At 40.7% G+C, this 20,053-nt stretch overlaps 1 protein-coding gene across 1 annotated transcript in view; it reads left to right on the forward strand.

The window, feature by feature from the left end:
• The first annotated feature begins 192 nt into the window (after nucleotides 1–192).
• The window catches only part of PCSK1 (proprotein convertase subtilisin/kexin type 1), a 33,121-nt gene continuing 13,260 nt past the window's right edge, over nucleotides 193–20,053 (forward strand). Inside the window, exons 1-9 of the mRNA XM_062628481.1 lie at nucleotides 193–594; nucleotides 2,359–2,463; nucleotides 5,863–5,973; nucleotides 8,212–8,358; nucleotides 8,794–8,870; nucleotides 11,056–11,144; nucleotides 15,165–15,337; nucleotides 17,594–17,806; nucleotides 18,951–19,051. Of these exons, the coding sequence (XP_062484465.1) occupies nucleotides 415–594; nucleotides 2,359–2,463; nucleotides 5,863–5,973; nucleotides 8,212–8,358; nucleotides 8,794–8,870; nucleotides 11,056–11,144; nucleotides 15,165–15,337; nucleotides 17,594–17,806; nucleotides 18,951–19,051 (1,196 nt within the window). The 5' untranslated portion in view covers nucleotides 193–414. The remainder of the gene's footprint in view (nucleotides 595–2,358; nucleotides 2,464–5,862; nucleotides 5,974–8,211; nucleotides 8,359–8,793; nucleotides 8,871–11,055; nucleotides 11,145–15,164; nucleotides 15,338–17,593; nucleotides 17,807–18,950; nucleotides 19,052–20,053) is intronic.

Consider the following 20,053-nt stretch of genomic DNA (forward strand, 5'->3'; position numbering starts at 1 on the left):
CCCCTCTCCAGGCGCCCCTCCTAGCCCACCGCCGGCACGGCAGGGCACAGCGGAGCGGCAACTACCGTGCTGCCCGCAGGGACACGATCCCTGTCCCAAAGGGGCCGCAAGCGGCAGCAGGAGGGCCGGCCCCCGCCGCCCGCTCGCGTCCCGCCCGCTCGCTTCCGCGCACGCCGCCACCCCTCTCCCGGGAATTACCACCCCCTTCTCGGCTCGGGGGCCAGGTACACTTGACGTCAGGATGTCTGTCGTCGTTTTGACGTGTAAACACTCATTTCCATTCCGACTCCAGAGGGTCTGGGTGCCGCGCGGCCCCGGGCAGCCGCGCCAGCAGGCAGCAAGCAGGCAGCAGGGACCCCTATAGCCGCGCTCGCTTAGCAACACATCGCCCCGCAGCCGCCGCTCCCCGCGGCCATGGACCGGCGCCACTGGGCAAGCCGGTGCTTGGCACTGGTGCTGCTGGCCGTCTGCTGCCTGCCCCGCGGCGGCTGCTCTGAGCGCCAGTTCCTTAACGAGTGGGCAGCGGAGGTCCCCGCGGGCCACGCCGCCGCCAGAGCCATCGCAGAGGAGCTGAACTACGACCTCGTGGGGCAGGTACGGCTGCGCACACAGGCGGGCTGCCCCGCGCCGGGGTCCCCTCAGTCTCTCCTTTTCTCTGTCCCTCCCTTTCTCTGTCCCTTCCTCCGAGCTGCCCCGAAACTTGCGTGTGGCGGCTGTTCGCAAGGCTCCGGGGAGTTTGCAGTGCCTTCTACCCCCGCCCCCTCCCTGGACCCGGGTCCCCCCAGGGCGGCAGCCCCGCGATAGCGGCGCCCAGCCGGGGACTGCTTTTCCCGAAGGGGCCGGGCAGAGTCGGGCTCTGCCTGAGGAGAGCTGAGAGTCAGGCAGGGAGACTCTGCTCTCCCCGAGGGACCGGGCAGGGCACCTCATCTCTCCTTGAGGGCACCGGGCAGGGCACCCCAGTCCTCCTTGAGAAGACTGGGCAGAGCACCCGGCTATTGCTGAGGGAACCGCGCAGTGCACCCTGCCCCCCCGCCGGGAGCCCTGGCAAGAGGAGGCCGCGGGCAACCCACCCCGGAGGCTCCGTCGCCATCGTGGGTCTCCTTACCATGAGGCCCTCCCGGCGCTTTTCTGGGATGCTGTGACGTCAGCGTTGTCAAGGATGAGTAACCGCCTTTAGGTGATAGTCCCGTATTCCTCCCACACCCCGTCCCCAGGTGGGGGTCTTTCGCAGGGCAGCGCGTCTGGGAGCGCTGGGGGCCCTGGCACCGCTCGCCGAGCCGCGGCCCTGCGCCGGGAGCAGGCCGGGAGCGGCGGAGTCACCTCTGCCCGGGAGGGCCGTGAGCCTCAGGGCAGCCCATTCCTGGCTGCTCCCCGGGAGGGCGGGCGGCCACAGCCTTGCTCAAACCTGGGGTGTGATCGCACCGCTGTGGAATTGGTCTTTCCGCCTTTGGAGTGAGGGGATTTGCCCCTACCAATTTCAAACAGCACTGCTCGGGGAAGAGGGATGTTTAAACCCACATCTGAGAGTGAGCGGGTACTGTGCCTGTCAAAATGCCTGTTTGGAAGGTGCCCATACAAATCAATCCTGCAGTGGGGCTTCTGAAGCCACGCGGTGTTTTTTACACATGTTCAGCAGCTGAAACTGGTGTGTGATTGCATTAAAACCTGTCCTTTGAAATGTGGCCATGTCAAGGTATGTCCATGACAAAGTATGTCCATCCTGGTAGCTACTATAAGTAACTGTGTTACCAAGTACTGTAGTGGTAATGACTGCTACCTCACTAGCTCAGATGATTCCCCCAGCTTCTAGCAGCATGCAGGCTGTGATAAACACTCAATACTTGAAGAGTGTTTTTTAGTTTAGATTAAAATAGAGTCATAAAATAGTTAGGGTAGGAAAGGACCTTAAGATCATCTAGTTCCAAGCCCCTTCCATGGGCAGGGACACCTCACACTCAACCATGTCACCCAAGGGTCTGTCCAACCTGGCCTTGAACACCAACATGGATGGAGTAATCACAAGTTCCTTAGGCAACCCATTCCAGTGCCTCACCACCCTTTCAGTAAAGAACTTCTTCCTTATATCCAATTTAAACTTCCCCTGTTCAAGTTTTAACCCGTTACCCCTTGTCGTATCACTACAGTCCCTAATGAAGCGTCCCTCCCCAGCATCCCTGTAGGCCCCCTTCAGATACTGAAGGCTGCTATGAGGTCTGCACTCAGCCTTGTCTTCTCCAGATGCTTGTTTCCTTTCTTTTGTCTTTGAAGCAGAATTAATTTGGTCAGGTTGCAATAGTTGGTACTTGTTTGCAGTATGGAAATACCTCTTGATAGTTAAAGTACACCTGTGACTTACAGATCGGATCACTCAAAAATCACTACCTGTTCAGACATAAAAGCCATCCAAGGAGGTCCCGAAGAAGTGCCATTCTCATCACTAAAAGACTTTCTGATGATGAGCGGGTGAGTATTAAGTTTACTCCTTGTCATGCTCTGTGTTTATTCTGTCTCCTTATTGCTGGCTTTACGATGAGGTCACAAGCAGGCTTTCCTTGTTTTGCAAGTCTAAGCTATTCAGACATGCTGAATAATACTTTATTATTCTGTCATTAACAAGCAAAGTCTGACCCTTTCTTACCATATTTTTGCAAGTGCTTTCTAAATTAAGATTTAAAATATGCAGCAATGCAAAGGCTTAGAATTTCAGATGTTTGTTACTGTTGAAAGTACAAACAACCACAGGGCTTGATTCAAAGTAAAAACCCATGGATGCACTAAGTTTAATCAGGCCACCCCTGTGCAATTACCATGGGAATTACATTTGATTTGAAGTGATTGAATATTAAATAAAAAAAAAAAAGTAGGTGAAACAGGCTGAGGTTTTGCTGGATTCGCTTCTGTGACAGCTTAAAACCCCTTCTCAAAGGATCCATCACACGTTCTAGACTTGCAGTCCTTAGGTACAGTGGGATCCCATGGCAGACAGAGAACAGGCACAGTGGAGAGCCAGGATGTAAGGGTCTGCACTGGTGCAGTAGACACCCCAGTTATCTGACTTTATTTAAGAGAGAAGCATGTCTGTTTGTAAGTGTACTGGAAAACTGGGGTGGGTGGCACATTTAAGGAACACACCAGAATGCTGTCAACCCCTCTTAAAACCAGTTTCTGGCAAATTTCAGAACAATGAAATTTTAATTTCAAATCAGCATTGTTGCAGCAGTGATTGTAAAAATACGGATCGCCCAAAACATGAAGTAACCCAGTTGTGAAAACCAGCAATTTATCATATAAGGGCAAACCACTTGACAAGTAATTGGTTATATGGAGGTTTTAGACGCAAGTGTCATCTAGGAAGAAATATTCTATATGTAGCTAGAAGAATTAAAGGAGGGGGTGAGATGGGTTATTTGCCTGTTCTGCTTCAAAATGGTACACTCCCATCTATATATCCATGCAAACATTGGTTTAACAGTTAAAGTCTTCCTGGTGAAACTATTCTAAACTGGGGATGTTCAAGACCACAGCTTTAGTGTAAATTCTACCTAATATCCACACCCATGACCAGATGTTAAATGTGGTCATAGTACAATGTTCAAAAACAGTTTTGGTTCCAGTTCCTCCCTTTTTCAGACTAACTATATCAAATCTATCTCTGTAAGAGGGAAGCATGACTATGTTTAATATACCAAATTCTAATGCCATAAGCAGAATGGAAGCAATTGTGTTACATGCATTACTGCCAAACATTATTGCAGACTTACATAGATTCAAAACCAGAGTTTCAAAGTGCTGGAGGTGATTTGATAAATTTACTCCAATTTCACTTTTATTTACCAACTAGTATGCAGTACTACATGTAGAATATAAACACATATACGTCATGTGTACTGCATACATGGACCTGCCCATGACGGGGGTTGAAACTAAAAGGTTCTTTCCAGCCCTGTCTATTCTGTGGTGCTATGACTGTTTCTCCAAAAAGCTGCTCTTCTTCAGTAACTGCCTATTTAAAAATATTTAAATTCAGTCTTCAAAAAGGGAGAGAGAAGGGAACAGCACTTTTGTTTGAGTAACGCGTTCATGAATTTTACGGTATGTTAAGTGTGAAAGCTGGGGTAAAACTTGGCTCTCATCTGAATATTTATCTGCTTCCTATAGATATCCCCATGTTTGTTGTAAAACAGATAAAGACTGAATATATTGAAGGGATATAATGATCTGGTTCCCTTACTTCTTCCAGTATTTGCACTAGTTCCACAGTCTACTTTCTTGCAAGATACTGCAAGGTTATTTTCACTGCTTTATGTATCTTTGACTGGAAGCTTGGCATAGGGCCTTCAGCTTTTGCTGTAGATGGATGGTTGGAACCTCACCCAGTTGCTGAGTGACAAACATTTGGCTTGTTTGACATATGTGCTTGGTAGTTTCATCTCATTTCGCTCAGTGCAGTTGTCCACGTGAAAAAAAATAACAAGCATGCAAGTTGTCAATTGTTAATTACTGTTGGATGGTGAAGAGGCCAAGCTTTACTGTGGGCAGGGAATAGAGATAAAGGTAATTGGTCTAACCTGTTCACAAGTATGTGTGGCCCTGGGTGTAAATAGGACAATTTAAAATGCTTATACTTGCACAGGTATATTCATCTTCTGTGACTAACTGCAGTTTATAGGGGCTTTAACACTGAATATATAGCAAGGGGAACAGTATTAGGGAACTTTCAGTAAGCATGCTTGGAGTAGTTACCATTTTCAAGGATTTATATTATTGTAATGAATTTTCATTAGACTCTCACTAGGAAATCACGTTTTAATCAAATCAGTATCATTTTTAATCATTACAGTTTCTGAGTCACTCATTATTGTTTCATATATGGTGACAGATGTAAGGATCAGAGAGAAAAGTAATGAAATCTATTCAGACATTAAAAACAAAAAGTTAAATACAAGTCGTCCTCTGCTTTAGGCTTATAGCAAGATCTTGGCCATCTACTGAACCTGAGTTTGCTTTGCTCATTTTGAAATTGGGATGAAAAGCACCAACTTGATCTGTGTCAGAGTGACCATTCAGGTGCTAGCAATTAATAGCATTTTATACCCACTTGAACAGGAGCACACAGCACAGAAGAGGTATTAGAATCAGAATTTGGTTTTGACTGGGTTTAATAATACCTTCAAGGGAACTAAGTGGGATGCATTTTTAAAATGCAGCCTAGTGGCTTAAAGATTGCTGTGTGAGTGGACAAATGTTGTGCCACTTGTACTGATGCTCCGGCAAAACATGCTGAAGCATTTTGGCTTTCACTTTCCTGAAGTTGAATTCTGCTGTGATGAATTTAGTCCAATATTCATAGCTTACTAATTGATTGCACTTCAAAACACCACTGCGAAGGAGACTTGAAGGTCCAGCTGAGCTATGAGTTATGATTGCTATACTAAAGCCAGACATAATCTTTCTGCTTTCCTTTTAAATCCCAGTAGAAATGGAAGGGGTTTAAAATGTAGGTGGGAGAAAGAAGCAGGCTGTGGTTTTGCTTGTTTCAGTAACCACCATTGCTTAGATAACCTTCTAACTGTATTGAACATTTGGTAATAAAAGCCTGCATTGTGTGGCACTCACAGGAGTTCTACTGTTCACTTGTACTAAATGATTTTCTATTAATTGATTCTAGAGTATTGTGATTTCACTGAGTCCTCTTCCCCAAAGCACACTGTGCTAAAATAGAAACAATTCTTCTGTATCAAGCATTGCTCATTTTGCTTTAGGCATCAAAATTTTGCTGTGTGTGGAAAACCTTTATCCCCTAAAAGAAAAAAGCCATAACCCATAAAGGCTTACTTGTCATATCTATGCAAATAATTGTAGGTGTCATGGGCAGAGCAGCAATATGAAAAAAAGAGAACTAAGCGTGCCATCGTGAGAGACTCAGCAGATAATCTTTTCAATGATCCTATGTGGAATCAGCAGTGGTATCTGGTAAGAATTTATTTCGCTATGGAACTGGGGAATGGTGAATTTCAGTTGTGCTATCAGCTGCCTTATTTTACTAGTATGAGTGCGACTGCAGTGAAGGGAGTAAATGAAGAGTCCCCCTCATTAGCATATGCTATAAAAATGAGAGATCTCTGCACATAATATTTCTGGGCAACCTTCTGTTTTTCCTGAAGTGTCATTTGTACAAAGACTCTAAAAGCCAATTCAGGCAGCTGCTTAGGATGGGAGTTGATGTTAGAAAGCGTAGCAGTTAAAAGCTACCTTTATGATAATTTTAAAATATTTACTATTGGCATATTAGTCATCCCTTATCATGTCTGAAGGTGGCCATGTATTTCTTTATTAAAATTAGTAGTGCAGAGTGCATGCTTCGGATGAGAACAAAAGCATACACATGCATATGACAGGCATCTTCAGCCTCTTGGACTAGGATTTACGTAGAAGCGGGTCTCTACAGCTCACACGTTCAGTACTTCAAGGAAGTCAAATTTCCTGAGTTCTATAGTTCTTGTTTGCATCTGACAACTCAGAAATACAGTTGAACATTTATGTTTTATATGGTTTCTTTTGAGAATCTGTATTTCCACTGTGCATTCTAGCTGTACCTTTGTTCTAGGCTTCATTGCTGTTACTCAGAATAGGGGTGGGATCAAAGGTGAGTGCAACAAATCAAGAAGAAAGGTCAATGATGTGCCCCAGTTGGCTGCAAATATTTTTCTCTTCTTCAGCTCAGCTTAGAGAAAACAGACCAAACTCTATGCTGTTTGTATTATGTTTTGCCCTTCCTTTCTTTTGTTTGTGCTAGGAAAAATAAATTAGAAACTGCATGGCATAAGATAGTTCCATGAAGATTCCTGCAGATTTCTTTTCAACATAAAAAGATTGTCATTAAGAATTTAACTTTTCCTTGAAGCTGAGTATCTGTTTGCTCCTTTGCCTGTTTCCAGTAGGGAGCAGGAAATTTCCAAGATGTCTGTGTTAGACATATATGCAAACACACACAAAGAGCAAAAGAGCAAATTGTAAAAAAAACAATGTCCTGTTCTTCAGGAGGCATAGCTCCTTTTTCCACCTTTCTATGTTTTTCACTTCCCTTCAGTTTTCCCATATGAGAAACAGGAACATTATGCTTACCCTTGTTTGCAGTGTACATGATTTTTTTTTTTTTCTGATGAAATGCATAAATCCGTTAAATATTTTTTTCCAAAATACATTTCTTGCTTTGTAGTAAATAAATTAGTATTACCTTATTATTATGATTTGCAGCAGTTTTTAGCTTCATTCAGTGTACCTTCACACATCACCAGAAAAAAGGATTATTTGATGGCTTCAAGAGAACAAAATGTGAAACCTCAAATAACTCCCTGAATGGCAGCAGTGAGAATAGAAAGCATAAAATGAAAGAAAGGTCGTTTCAGTAATAAATTTCTTTTTCTAAGCCTCATACTTTAATGCAGAATTCCTGTGGAAACAAAGAAATGAATAACTTGTGATCAACTAATGTAATTATGCACAGAGAAACAAAAAAAATGGGGTTTTTTTTACACCTTTGTTTTTATGGGTTTTGTAAGGAAGTAATCTAAATTAAATATATGCACTGCACATCTAATATTGAAGAGGAAAAATTACCCATTTAGGAGCTACTCTTCAAAGAATTTGCTGTGGAAGAGAAGTCTATAGATGATTCATGCTTCCAGTTGATTTACCACAGGAGCAGTAATGAGGATAGTAAACAGAAACTTGTGATTCAGCAATTGTTCCTAATCAAAGGACTACCTTAATTGTTTTATCCATTAATTGCTTTGTTCTGGCTAACTTGAATGTCAAAAGAGAAAATGCATTTGGAGAAAGCGCAGCTTACTGTACTGTGGGGTACTGTCTTGGCTTCTCATCAAGGGAAAAAGCTAAACATTAGCAGGTCTGATTATTAACTCAACGTTCCAAGGTTCATTGGTGCATCCTCACCATTTCCATGTTTCTATTGCCTTATGCCCAGTAAATACAGGATGCTCTTTGTTCAGAGATGGTTTTCACAGAACTTAATTAAGGGCATAAATCCTTAAGTGCTGCAACTAATTTTTATTTTATCTTTGCAAAATATACGCAAAATCTACAAGCTCAGGCTGGGATGGTTTAGAGCATCTTTAAAATACAGCTTTAGACCTGTGTAGTGTTAGTGGATAAAAATGTTGACGTGTTTTAATCCTTTCTGTCTCCCAGCAAGATACAAGAATAACTCCATCCCTGCCCAAACTGGATCTCCATGTTATTCCTGTATGGCAGAAAGGGATAACAGGCAAGGGCGTTGTCATCACAGTATTAGATGATGGCTTGGAGTGGAATCACACTGACATCTTCTCTAACTATGTAAGTTTGGCCATTAAAATGCTATGGAATAAATTAATCAACTGTAAATTTGATATACAGACACTCTTACTCATCTTGCTGTCTGTTCTGTAAGTCAGCTCCTGCAGTACAGAGACTGAAATGTTTGCCTTAGGCATAATTTGGAACCTGGTCTGTGTCACAGGAACTGGAATGTTACTTAACAATGATAGTGGGGTGGTTCTTTTGTTGTTTTGTTTTTCCCTTGGTGGATTTAGTTCCCAGGCATGTTAGTTAAAGCTCCATGAAAAATTTATGGAATTGCTAATGCCCATCAAATTCTAGCAACTTGATTGCTGTCAATATGAGGCACACCAGATAAATAAACACAGACTGTAGAACCCATTTTGTTACGTATTTTAAAATGCATTTTGTAGTTGTCCAAATTAAGTCTGTTGTTCTTTTTCTTACATGTAGGATCCAAGGGCAAGTTATGATTTCAATGACAATGATCACGATCCCTTTCCTAGATATGATCCAACAAATGAAAACAAGTGAGTAGCCTTCTAGCTGCGTGAACAGAACAAAACAGCACAGTGTTAATTTGTTTCTTAGAATGTGCAAATGCAGAAATACCTGTATATGTCCTTTATGGCAGTCATATAATAGAAGGAGGAATTTGTGTAACAAAATCACAGGATGGTTTAAGTTCAAAGGGACCTCTGCAGGTAATCTGGTCCAAACCCCTGCTCAGTCAGGGAGACCTAGAGCCAATTGTCCAGGACCACATCCATATGGCTTTTGAATATTTCTGAGGAGGAGGGAAGACTCCACAACCTCCTGGGCAACCTGTGCCAGTGCTCCCTCACTCTCACAGTGGAAAAAGTGTTTCTTGGTGTTTGGGAGGAACCTCTTTTGTTTAGTAATCTCCCTCTGTTGTTTTAGTAATCTCCCTAGATGTGCCCTGAGTTTCTTCATCTTTGTCAGGTAAGCTACTGACATGTTTCTGTAAACTGAAGGGAACTATCTGTTCATGTGACTGTGTGTGATTGTAGAATGATACCTCCCTAAGTAGAGTTTTACTTCAGTTCTTTGCTTTGCACCAGGAATTTTAGAAGAATATGCTAAAAGGGCTCTGAAAGAGACTGTATCTTAGAGGAATCTAATTTACCAAGGAACCTATTCCTTGAGGTCAGCTGTTGTAGCCAAGGACACTCTACTCCAGTTTTGGCAGTACCTTTTGAACTAATAGCATAGCTTCTAGCTCAGTGTGCGCAGCCACAGGTGAAATCATACTTCTGACCTCGTGAATTTGACACATGGTCAGACACTGAAGTAGGTTACTTTCACTCCCATGACAAACTTTCTGTCTCTTCTGAGGCATATGGAAGCTTTATTTAGACCAGATGTGGCCTAAATATCCTCAATGTAATAACCTAGGAAGTTACAAAATGCTTGAACACAAGACTGTAGTGGCAGGACAAGGGGTAATGGGTTAAAACTTAAACAGGGGAAGTTTAGATTGGATATAAGGAGGAAATTCTTTCCTGTTAGGGTGGTGAGGCACTGGAATGGGTTGGCCAGGGAGGTTTTGAATGCTCCATCCCTGGCAATGTTCAAGGCCAGGTTGGACGAAGCCTTGGTAAGATGGTTTAGTGTGAGGTGTCCCTGCCCATGGCAGGGGGGTTGGAACTAGATGCTTTTAAGGTCCTTTCCAACCCTAACTATTCTATGATTCTAAGAACCAGCCAGCTCACTTAGTGGACTTGAGTGGCCTGCAAGGTGAGAGAAATTTTTTCTGATGCCCTCTGTAGAGCTACCTTTCTGATACTCTCTGGAACGCCTGGATGGGTCTGTCATATCCAATCATTTCTGTTGTGCTTCAGGGAGGGATTTTGTCTATCAGAAAGGGAAGAGAATGGACTTTTTTTAAAAGCTGGTACTTGGAAGAAGTCAATTTCCTAAAACAGGATGCTGCTACTCAATACAGGTACAGCAGGAAACTAATGCACTGATTCCCTGTTGTCTCTCAGACAACACAGTGACAGCCACAACATAAATCAGTGTATGGGGGAAAAACCCAAGTAATTAATCAAAGGATAAATATCTCATGAATAAGACATCTGAAAAATGACATTTCTACTTTGTTGCAGTGTTATTTAAGAGCAAGAACCCATTATCCTGTTGTTCTGATGACATTATCTCTTAAATCTACCTGGTTTACCTCTAATCTTCGTTAATAAGTAAATGCAATTCTGCCTAGAAGCATTCAAACACTTAATTGAATAGCAGTCTGTACTATTAAATAATACAGCTCTTCTACAATTTACACTTATATGAAGATACTCTGTATTGTGGCATCAGAATCACCTATGGAGAAAAAAAAATTGCATAGAAAGTAGTTGGTTACAAGAAAAATTTGGAGATGATGAAGATACTTTAAAAGCTTAGTTTCTGAAATCCTAAGTACTGGCATCTAACAGGTCTATTGACTTCAGTGTGTTTTAAGTAAGGTATTTATCATCTCCTCACAATGATCCTTTGATCATGAAGTAGATGAAGTTAAGTTGCTTGAAGCCTATGAGAAACAAGTATTTTTGTGTTACGCAGATACAACTGTAGCTGCATTGCATTCATTTAAAGGAAGACCTCCGCCAAATCAAAGTCACTGATGACTCTTTTGTGTACATTACACAGAGATACTATGAGACGTAGCTTGTTCTTGCTATATTTATTCAGGCATGGAACGCGGTGTGCAGGAGAAATTGCCATGCAAGCCAACAACAGAAAATGTGGAGTTGGAGTTGCCTATAATTCCAAAGTTGGAGGTAAGAAAACAAAAATTATTAGATGCCTAATATGAACAGAAACCAGGCAGATCCTGTGAAGTGCTGAGCATTTTCACCTACCGTTAATCTGAAACACCAATGATTGTTCCTTTTCAGAAAACATCGATCTTGCAGTGTTAGGCTACAAAATCCCAAGTCTGGCCATATTGCAGAGTGTTACTGCATTTGACAATGTTTCATGAATATCAGTACACTGTCTGGAACCTGGCTGTCAGTTGAATATAGGCAGAACATATAACAACAGCAACAACAATATAGGTGGTGGTAATGATGATGGTGATAATAGTAGTAGTAGTAGTAATAATAATAGTAACAATAGCAAGAACCTATATTGTACCCAACAACAATAGCAAGAACCTATATTGTACTGAGAGATAAGACTATATCTTTTAAGGAATGATAGACACACTTACAATTGCTTCTCCTGGAAGGAGGTGGGTTGAGGAAGAAGGAGTGAGTAGAGTGAAAGTAAGAATACACAAATTTATACCTACGCTTGCTTGCAGAGTATTGTTTACACAATTGCATTTGAAATGTCATACCAGTGAGGATATTCAAACTGCTGTGGCTTTTGTTTCAACAGCTTACCTCTATACTATCATCCTAAGTTAATTTTGAAAATAAGTATTCTTGCTTGCCCGTCCATCAGTATTGCTGTTTTTTTTTGAAGTGGTGACTGAAAGCTTAATCCATTAGAGGTCTATGAAATAGTTGTGATCAAAGCATCAGTGGCAAATGGTTATTTAGCTCAGAGGAAGATACTTGTACAGAGCTAGTTTTTCCATTACTCCCTTTTTCCCTTTTAAACAAAGAGATGATGAGTGGCAATTGACAGCCATAACTGCCATTCCACCATTTCAGTCTTAGGCTTGTAGGTTCCCATTTACTCTACTGAGCTGTCATAGATGTCAGCTTTGCAGTCTGCCTTTGCCATAAAACATTATGCTGTCATGCTCTGTTTAAGTAAAATACCTCACTCATAAGAGGAAGACGCCAAGGTTTCAAAGCAGGGGAAAATGGATGAAGCTGAAAAGATGTCTGAACTCCCGCTGTGCCCATATTTTAAGGCACTTGCATCTACAGAGAAGATTCTTCCAGTTATTTGCATATGCTCTGTGTTCATTTGCAGATGCAAACTACAGATACATGCAGGGTGATTTGTCTAGGACAGGAAAATAACAGGATGAAAAGCAATCCAGGAATCCGAATTACACAGAAAGCTGCTTATACCTGGGCTGCAGAGGAGGAAGAATGGAAAAGTTGACAGAAATTGTAAGCTGTTATATACAACAAGCTTGATTAAGATAGGTACATAACAAAAATGTGTTCAAAGAGCAGTGGAAGATAGGCGAAGTCTTCAAAATATTCATGTAAATTTGAAGTGGCTAAACATTGGAAGGCTTTTTTGATGTTCTGGGCTATACAGGATTAATTAATTTCTTCACAGTCTTTTCTTCCTTTTTTTTTTTTTAAATCCATGAATTGGCACACTACACACTTCTATTTGGTATTAGTTCAGGATGACTTCTTTAAGTGGCTTTTTGCTTGTAGCAGTTGCCATACTGAATAAATCCAGTGGTCCACAGCCAATGGCTTCTCTTTGATAGTCAGCAGTAGCTGCTTTAGGGAAAGAAACCCTGATGTGGAATACTGTGTTCTCTTAACCTTCAGCATAAGAGGTTGTTTTAACTTTGTCTTGAGGGGTGAAAACAAAACATTCAGTTCAGAATGCTTTGTTTTCCATGAAAATACTGTCTTTAGTAGCCCTGAGTGTTCTCACTAGTAACATCAATGTCTGGATCTATTCTGAAACCATGATTAGTCTCTTCAGTACTCTGTGCCTGTGAATCCCATAGGCTTTTCACTGTGCTCTGTAAAAAAAATAAAAATGGCTCTCAATACCAGTTTTCCAAGTGACGCCTTTCAGTGTCCTTTAATATTCACTTCTTGTTCTCTGTAGTGCTAAGAAATACATGTGTATCAATCGCTTTTGGAGTAAAACAGGGTGTATATGTTTTTTTACATGTACCTAACCATAGCACTGTGCTCTGATATTTCCATGATGCTACCATGAAAACCAAATGATTAAGAAGCTTCATTTTACAAAGGACTGAGCTGAGAGATCCTGCACAGTGACATGTTGCTAAAAATAGCCGCCTGCCAGGCAGATACATGTATGTGTCTGAAATTACTTTGGCTTTGGCTTTTGATTTTGTGGGACTGATGATGGCAGCAAGCATGTGCAAGAATATAAAAGAGTTTAGGCAATAGGAAATAATTTGAATCTGCTTAGGGAAATATCACTGCAGCTATCAAATCCTGAGTTGACTTAAGCAAGCAGGATTTTTGGTGATCACAAAGACAAGGCTCATTTTTTCCTTGCACTGTTTTCATCAGTGTGTCGTCAGTGTTCTTGTTTTCTCCCTTATTACAGTATTTATCTTCAGAGTTGGCTTTGTCTATTTCTGTGGGAAATATCTGTACACTACTCTGCATTTTCAGCACTGCATTATGTGTTTCATGCTCAAACCCAGACGTCACAGTCATATTTCCATGTAGGCAGATCTTTGCTCACAGTGCACTACTATGAGAGCATCTCACAATTCTGAGCCAACTGAAAAATGAGTATTCAAAATGTTATGAGTTTAAGCCTATCCAGGGTAAGTGGTATTTTTAGTACCTGAGGCACAGGAGATATGGATATACTTTGATTCTTTTTCCAATTTTGTGAGTGATAGTGGATTAGCAGTGGTTGAGTAGATTAACTCCTTTGTCTGTTTTTGATACTAATTAAAATGAAATAATAAAGCCAAGCTTTATCTCGGAAGTAGTCTGAGTCTTAGAGGCCAGCCATGTGGGAAAAGGATTATGCTTACAGTCTTCTTTTTTTTTCCTGCTTTATACTATGAAAATAATAACAAGGCACTGAGCTGCAAGAGCAAAGTTGTTTATGTTTTTTTTTCTCTCCTTTTTTTTTTTTTTGATAGAATGATCACATTTTTCCTACTATCCTTTGGGGGAAAAAAAAAAAAAATCCCCATTTTGTGGAAAACATTAGAAAATGAATCCTCGCATTTCACGAATGCCAGTAATGGTGCAGCTGCTTTAGCACCAGCTTCCTGTGTTCAAGAGAACCCAGACATTTTTTCATTTTTACTGCCTGACAAAGAGGCTTAATCCTGACAACCATGGCTCTTACATTGCTGCTGTTGCTGGGAGAACCATGACATAGTGGGAATTTTGCCAGACTTCTGCTGTGGACAGAGGTAACAGTCCTACTGCAGAGCTCCAGTGCTGATGAACCTCTGTCTGCCACTGAATTTTCCGTACTGCTGAGATCAGGCTTGCTCTGAAGAAGATTAGTTCATGCAGTTCTTAATAAAATGTTAAAGGCTAGGTGTCTCTAGCATTTTGGTATTACATACAGGAGAAAAAAAATGGTCAGTGGGAAAACAACAGTGGGAATTTTTTGTGGTGATGATTGAAAAGCTAGTGAGATACCAGCGTCAAAGACAGCAAACCCATTAATAACTGTGAGGACAGAGTGGTTTAGTTGGAACATTGGGAACTACATCTTTGAACTAAAATTCTCAGAACTCTTAAAGATAAAAGTAATTGTTATAAAACCTATTCCATTTTAGTGACATGCTAGCAGTTTTAGTTTGTTACAGATTTAACAGAGAGGAAGAGTAAAAGAAGAGCTCAATACAATAGGAAAAAGCAGGAAGAGTAAAGAAAACATCTTGGCTTTATGTAGAAAGATAGAAGTAAATAATAGTCAACTTAGATTTTTAGAGGGTTTTTTTTAGTGTTTGTAGAGAGCACTGAGCTCTGCATATAATGGGTAACTATACTGTTTCACACTGACATGAATGTTGCTTACATGAAGAGCAGTAGGCTGTGCTTGCAGTAGTTGCGTATTAATTTGGCTGGAAATTTCACAGTTAACAAAGGAGGGAACACAATGTAAATACAGTTTGCTTCTTTTTCTTCATTAAGGTATACGAATGCTGGATGGAATAGTCACTGATGCTATTGAAGCCAGTTCAATTGGTTTCAATCCAGAACATGTGGATATTTACAGCGCAAGCTGGGGCCCTAATGATGATGGTAAAACTGTAGAGGGACCTGGGAGACTGGCACAGAAGGCTTTTGAGTATGGAATAAAGAAGGTACGATGCTTAAGAGAAAGAATAAAATGTGGTAGAGAACAGAATTATAAAATGGTTGACACCAGGGGAAAAAAACAAAACCATGGTTTGTGCTCTTTTTGCTCAAGTGTATTTAAAAAGGAGGAGAGGTATTTTAATAGTACAGGTCAGAGAAATTACCAGCTAGAAAAGCACCGTTGAAGCTTTCTAACTGGTTTTAAGCTGTTATTCTCCACAGATAAGCTTTCTTTTTCCATCCTCACTTTTTCTGCCTTTGTCTCATCCTGCCACCCTTCTCTGCAATGAACAGTAATTGGATTTCTGCACTGAAAGCCCATCCAATTTAATATAAAATTTCGGCTTTGTGAATATTTTTCTGTGAGAAATAGCGATGGATTTCAGCACCCTGTGGTTGGGCTTGTTTTGTATTAATTGCATTAGTTTATAAATTGGTGCATATCATGATCCAGTTAAAAGGAAGATAGTAAAAATGCATTATGAAGGGAATTGGAAACAATGTTTTTACAGTTCTTTTTAACGTTATCCTCTTCAGATCTGGTTGGATGGTAAGTAGGGTACAAACTGAGAGCTACTGGGGATGTATTAATACTACCTTGCTCTTGCCAGTGAGGTAAAAAGATATCTAAAGATGGACAGCTACTAATACAGAGAGGAAGACAAATTCAGAGATGAGAGAGGAGAGAAATGGAGGGAAGCTTAAAGGACAGAATCAAAAAGAATGGATTTTGGAAGAAGGGCAATTAACATTAGCATACGGGAGGAGAGAAGAAAGAAGAGTCTGACGACTGACAGGCATACTGTGAGGGAAGACTGGAGACCAAGAGGAGTGGGCTGGCGATAAACAGAGCTATGTCCATAGATAGGCAGCAAGAGAAGAGGGAGAATTAAAGGCAATAATTAGGGAGGAAGTGTGTCAGTGGGCCTACTCTGAAAAAGCAGGTTCTTTGGTGGAGAAAGTAGCTTTTTTTTACAGCTCGTATTATTTCTCAAGGGGAGCAAATTTGCCCATTCATTTGTCAGGCTTTCTTTGGCAAGGAGCTGGATGATCTCCACTCAGCTTAAAGTCAGAAAGAGTTGGGGTGACCAGTGACTTTCATCCCTGTCACCTTCATTGCTGGCCTGTATGCTTAGTCTTAAGTGTTTTAAGGGGCATTAGCAGTACTCTTAAGTGAAACCAAAGCAAGTATTTACATATACCGGTGCTTTTCTGGACTGCAGCCTTTGTTCTCAAAGTAAGATACGATCTAATTTTCTGTAACTGACATAGCTTGTTCTTCCCATTTTAACAGTTGTATCACAAAGAGTGCAGTTTGCTTTTTCTTTATTTTTGGTATTTTAAGTGCTGCAAATGTCTTAACACTTCCATGAATAATTTCAAATCTCATCTGAGTGGGATGATAAAAATCTGTATTTAACTGCTGTTTCTAATGAATGTGCATAAATCAATAATGAGCAACATATGAACTTTTGCTTTTCATGTGAATCCTTTTTTTTTTTTTTTCCTGAAGGACTAGCACAGCTTAAGACTGGATAAGGTAATACGTGTTTCCCTACGATAGCTGTGATGCTTTACATGCTGTCAGCTGCCAGCATCAGTTGTTAGCTGCTGCTCCCTCTTTACATACTGGAGATCAGAGCAGGGAATGAACATGGTTACATCTGGAGGCTGGTGTTGGTAGCCCACAGGCCTGTAAGAGGATTTTCAGTGAGATGTGCTTGCTGGTGTCCTGTGTTTCAGCAAGTAAAGGCCAACCATGAAAGGCTTCCTTACAAAAAATGAATGGATGGAGAAGTCTTATCATGTGCATAATTCATACTGTTTACACATAGCTCCATGATTGCAGGAAAGGCAAGTGAAATAAGTGAAATAGAGAAGTTTTTACTTCCCATTTCTTAAAAAAAAAAAAATGCTTTTTTCATAGAAGTAGTCCGAACTAAAACATCAGTGTGTGGGAAAACTTACCTGTTGAATACAGATTCTGTTTTTAACTTAAAATCCTATTCTGAGGAAAGTTGCTGTACGTGGAACGCTAACCCTCGACCAGTCAAATTAAGATATGTACTGTAGGGTGTGTAGTAGGATACCTCAAGTAGCTGGTTTCTTCTGTCTCTGTCTTCTACGGTGCGCATGGAAAATTGTCCTTTTCTATCTGAAAATGTTTTATTTATCAGGCTTTTCTGGGGGGGAGAGGTTGTTGAGAGTACATTACAGAGACCGAAATCTCTTTGATAACTGCTCATTTCCATTTTCTCTAGGGTCGAAATGGGAAAGGCTCCATTTTCGTATGGGCTTCTGGGAACGGAGGCCGTCAGGGTGACAACTGTGACTGTGATGGTTACACTGATAGTATCTACACTATTTCCATTAGCAGTGCTTCTCAGCAGGGCCTTTCTCCCTGGTATGCAGAGAAGTGCTCTTCAACTCTGGCCACAGCTTACAGCAGTGGGGATTATACAGACCAAAGAATTGTAGGTTGTTTTTACCAGATTCAGAACAAACATAAAAATGTATTTCATATGCAAATAATAAGTGAGAGCTCTTAAATGCTTGTTTTCTAGTACCTGCTTTGTGTTATGTGTTACATGCTTAGTGCTTTTGCCTTGGAAAACAGAGGGGTTTGTGTTTCAAAAAGTGATTGGATTCCTGGAACATCTTCGACTGTAAGCAATAGCTAAACAAAATCATTGCGTTGATCCAGTTAAATCAGCTTGCTGAATTTGCCTGCTGTTTGTATTGCAGAGGTCTCTGCATGAAGCTTTATATGGTCTCACTCTTCAGAAAGGATAAATGAAGGGAGTTTTAGAGGAAAGGCAAAAAGAACCTTTGAATTTAGTGAGTCAGTATCTCTCTATACCTTGCCATTACCTTTTGTAAGATTGTGACAGCAATAGTACTGCTTGCAAACCTTTAAAAGGTCCTCAGCAAACAGGCATATCAGTCTCCATGCTTTCATTCCTGTGCAAGAAATAGCTTGTACTGAAGAAAGTTCATGTGATAAAATAATGTTGAAGTACTTATAATTTCTGTTCAGCCCTGGTGGATGCTAATTTTACTATAAACTACATTGATGGGGCTTAAAATGTCATTCCAAGTTAGCCAGGAGATGTGTCCTTCCTAAGTGGTTTCTCTTCATACCTGACATGTAGATACACGGGTAAAAGAGCTTGGTATTTAATTTCCAAATAAAGCACATGTTTCATTGCAAATTATAGTTCTTCTGCTGAAGAGGGAGCAGAACACCAATACTAATCCTATGAATAATCTTCTAGGAAGCAGTGATTTTAAATGTTCTAGGCCCAACACAATGATCTGTTTTTATGATTCACCAGTAAGCCTGAAACACTCATTGTGAAACCTGAGAATAAAATAAGGTACTTAGTGTGGGAGTATTTTGTTCCAACACAAAGCGTTTTGATACAAAAATTATAGTTGAAGTAAAAAGAGTGGATTGAAATATGAACAGATTTAAGCATCCCTCACTTTTGCGCTGGTGAGAAATGTATTGATGTGCACCAAGTAAAGGATATATGGTTATGCTTGTGAGTGTGGATATGACTGTATTTACAACTGTTTATTCATGCAGTCTTTTTTTGTTGCTGTTTTTTTGCTCAGACAAGTGCTGATCTTCACAATGAATGTACAGAGACTCACACTGGGACCTCTGCGTCTGCACCACTGGCAGCAGGAATTTTTGCTTTGGCACTGGAAGCAAAGTAAGATGCCACACAATTACCTTTGAAACTCCTCTTTCTCAGCCACCCCACCATCTTCCCTGAAGTGTTGTCTGTATGAAGTGGCACCGTCTCATGCTGCAACTCCACTTTGTCAGTCAGACTTGCTCAGGCTGATGACAAAAATAAGCAGCTCTTTGCCTCAACACCTTCCGAGTAAAGAAGAACCAACATAAGTAATATGTGATGACAGAGGAATTTTAGTCCATTTCATGCATTGGCCACAATTGTTCACTAAATTCTGTCAATTGCACTTCAAAGCAGTGAGGTTGCACATGTATCAGAACGTAATTTGAAGACAATAGGTTGGAGGAGTTTAAGTCTTTAGTCAATTTACTGAAGCTTTTCTGCTGCTGCTGAGGCATAAAATGGAAAATACCCAACCTTGACTGTCAGAGCAGGCTGGGAGCAGACAGGTTAAGATCCTGTAGGGCTGGTAGTCAGAATGTAGGACTTAAAGAGGATAAGAAAGAACAGGATAAGACAAGACAATGGCTTTTTCACAGAAAACACGTCATGCATTAAGGCATAGGCTTAGTGCTTGAATGGTGTGGGTTCAGCTCCAGTTCCCGTTGCATACTCCTTTGATGGCATAAGCCAAGATAGGTAGGGCCATAGAGTTAACCACAGATAGAATCAAAACACCCAGTTAATTTTCAAAGTCCATGTCCCATAAAGACTGATGGGACATACTGAAATGCCTGAATAATTTGGAAGAATTTGACTCTTAATTTTGCTAGATAACTATTCTTCATTTACACGGAAACCTTGTCTACCTGGAGAAGCATTGTGAGGATAAGCATGTATATTTTAAGCACTGTATATTTTTAAATAATGGAATACCGTATACATTCAAATTGCATTCTGTTGCAAACTAAATAATAATAATAATGTAATTATATCATTATTAATAATAATCACGCTATTATTTTTATTATTTATATGTATTATTATAACTGTAATTATTATTAATTATATTATTAT

This window comes from Pezoporus occidentalis, unplaced genomic scaffold (genome assembly GCF_034315485.1).
Source record: "Pezoporus occidentalis ecotype Australia unplaced genomic scaffold, CSIRO_AGI_Poc_V1 ctg318, whole genome shotgun sequence".
NCBI lineage: Eukaryota > Metazoa > Chordata > Aves > Psittaciformes > Psittacidae > Pezoporus > Pezoporus occidentalis.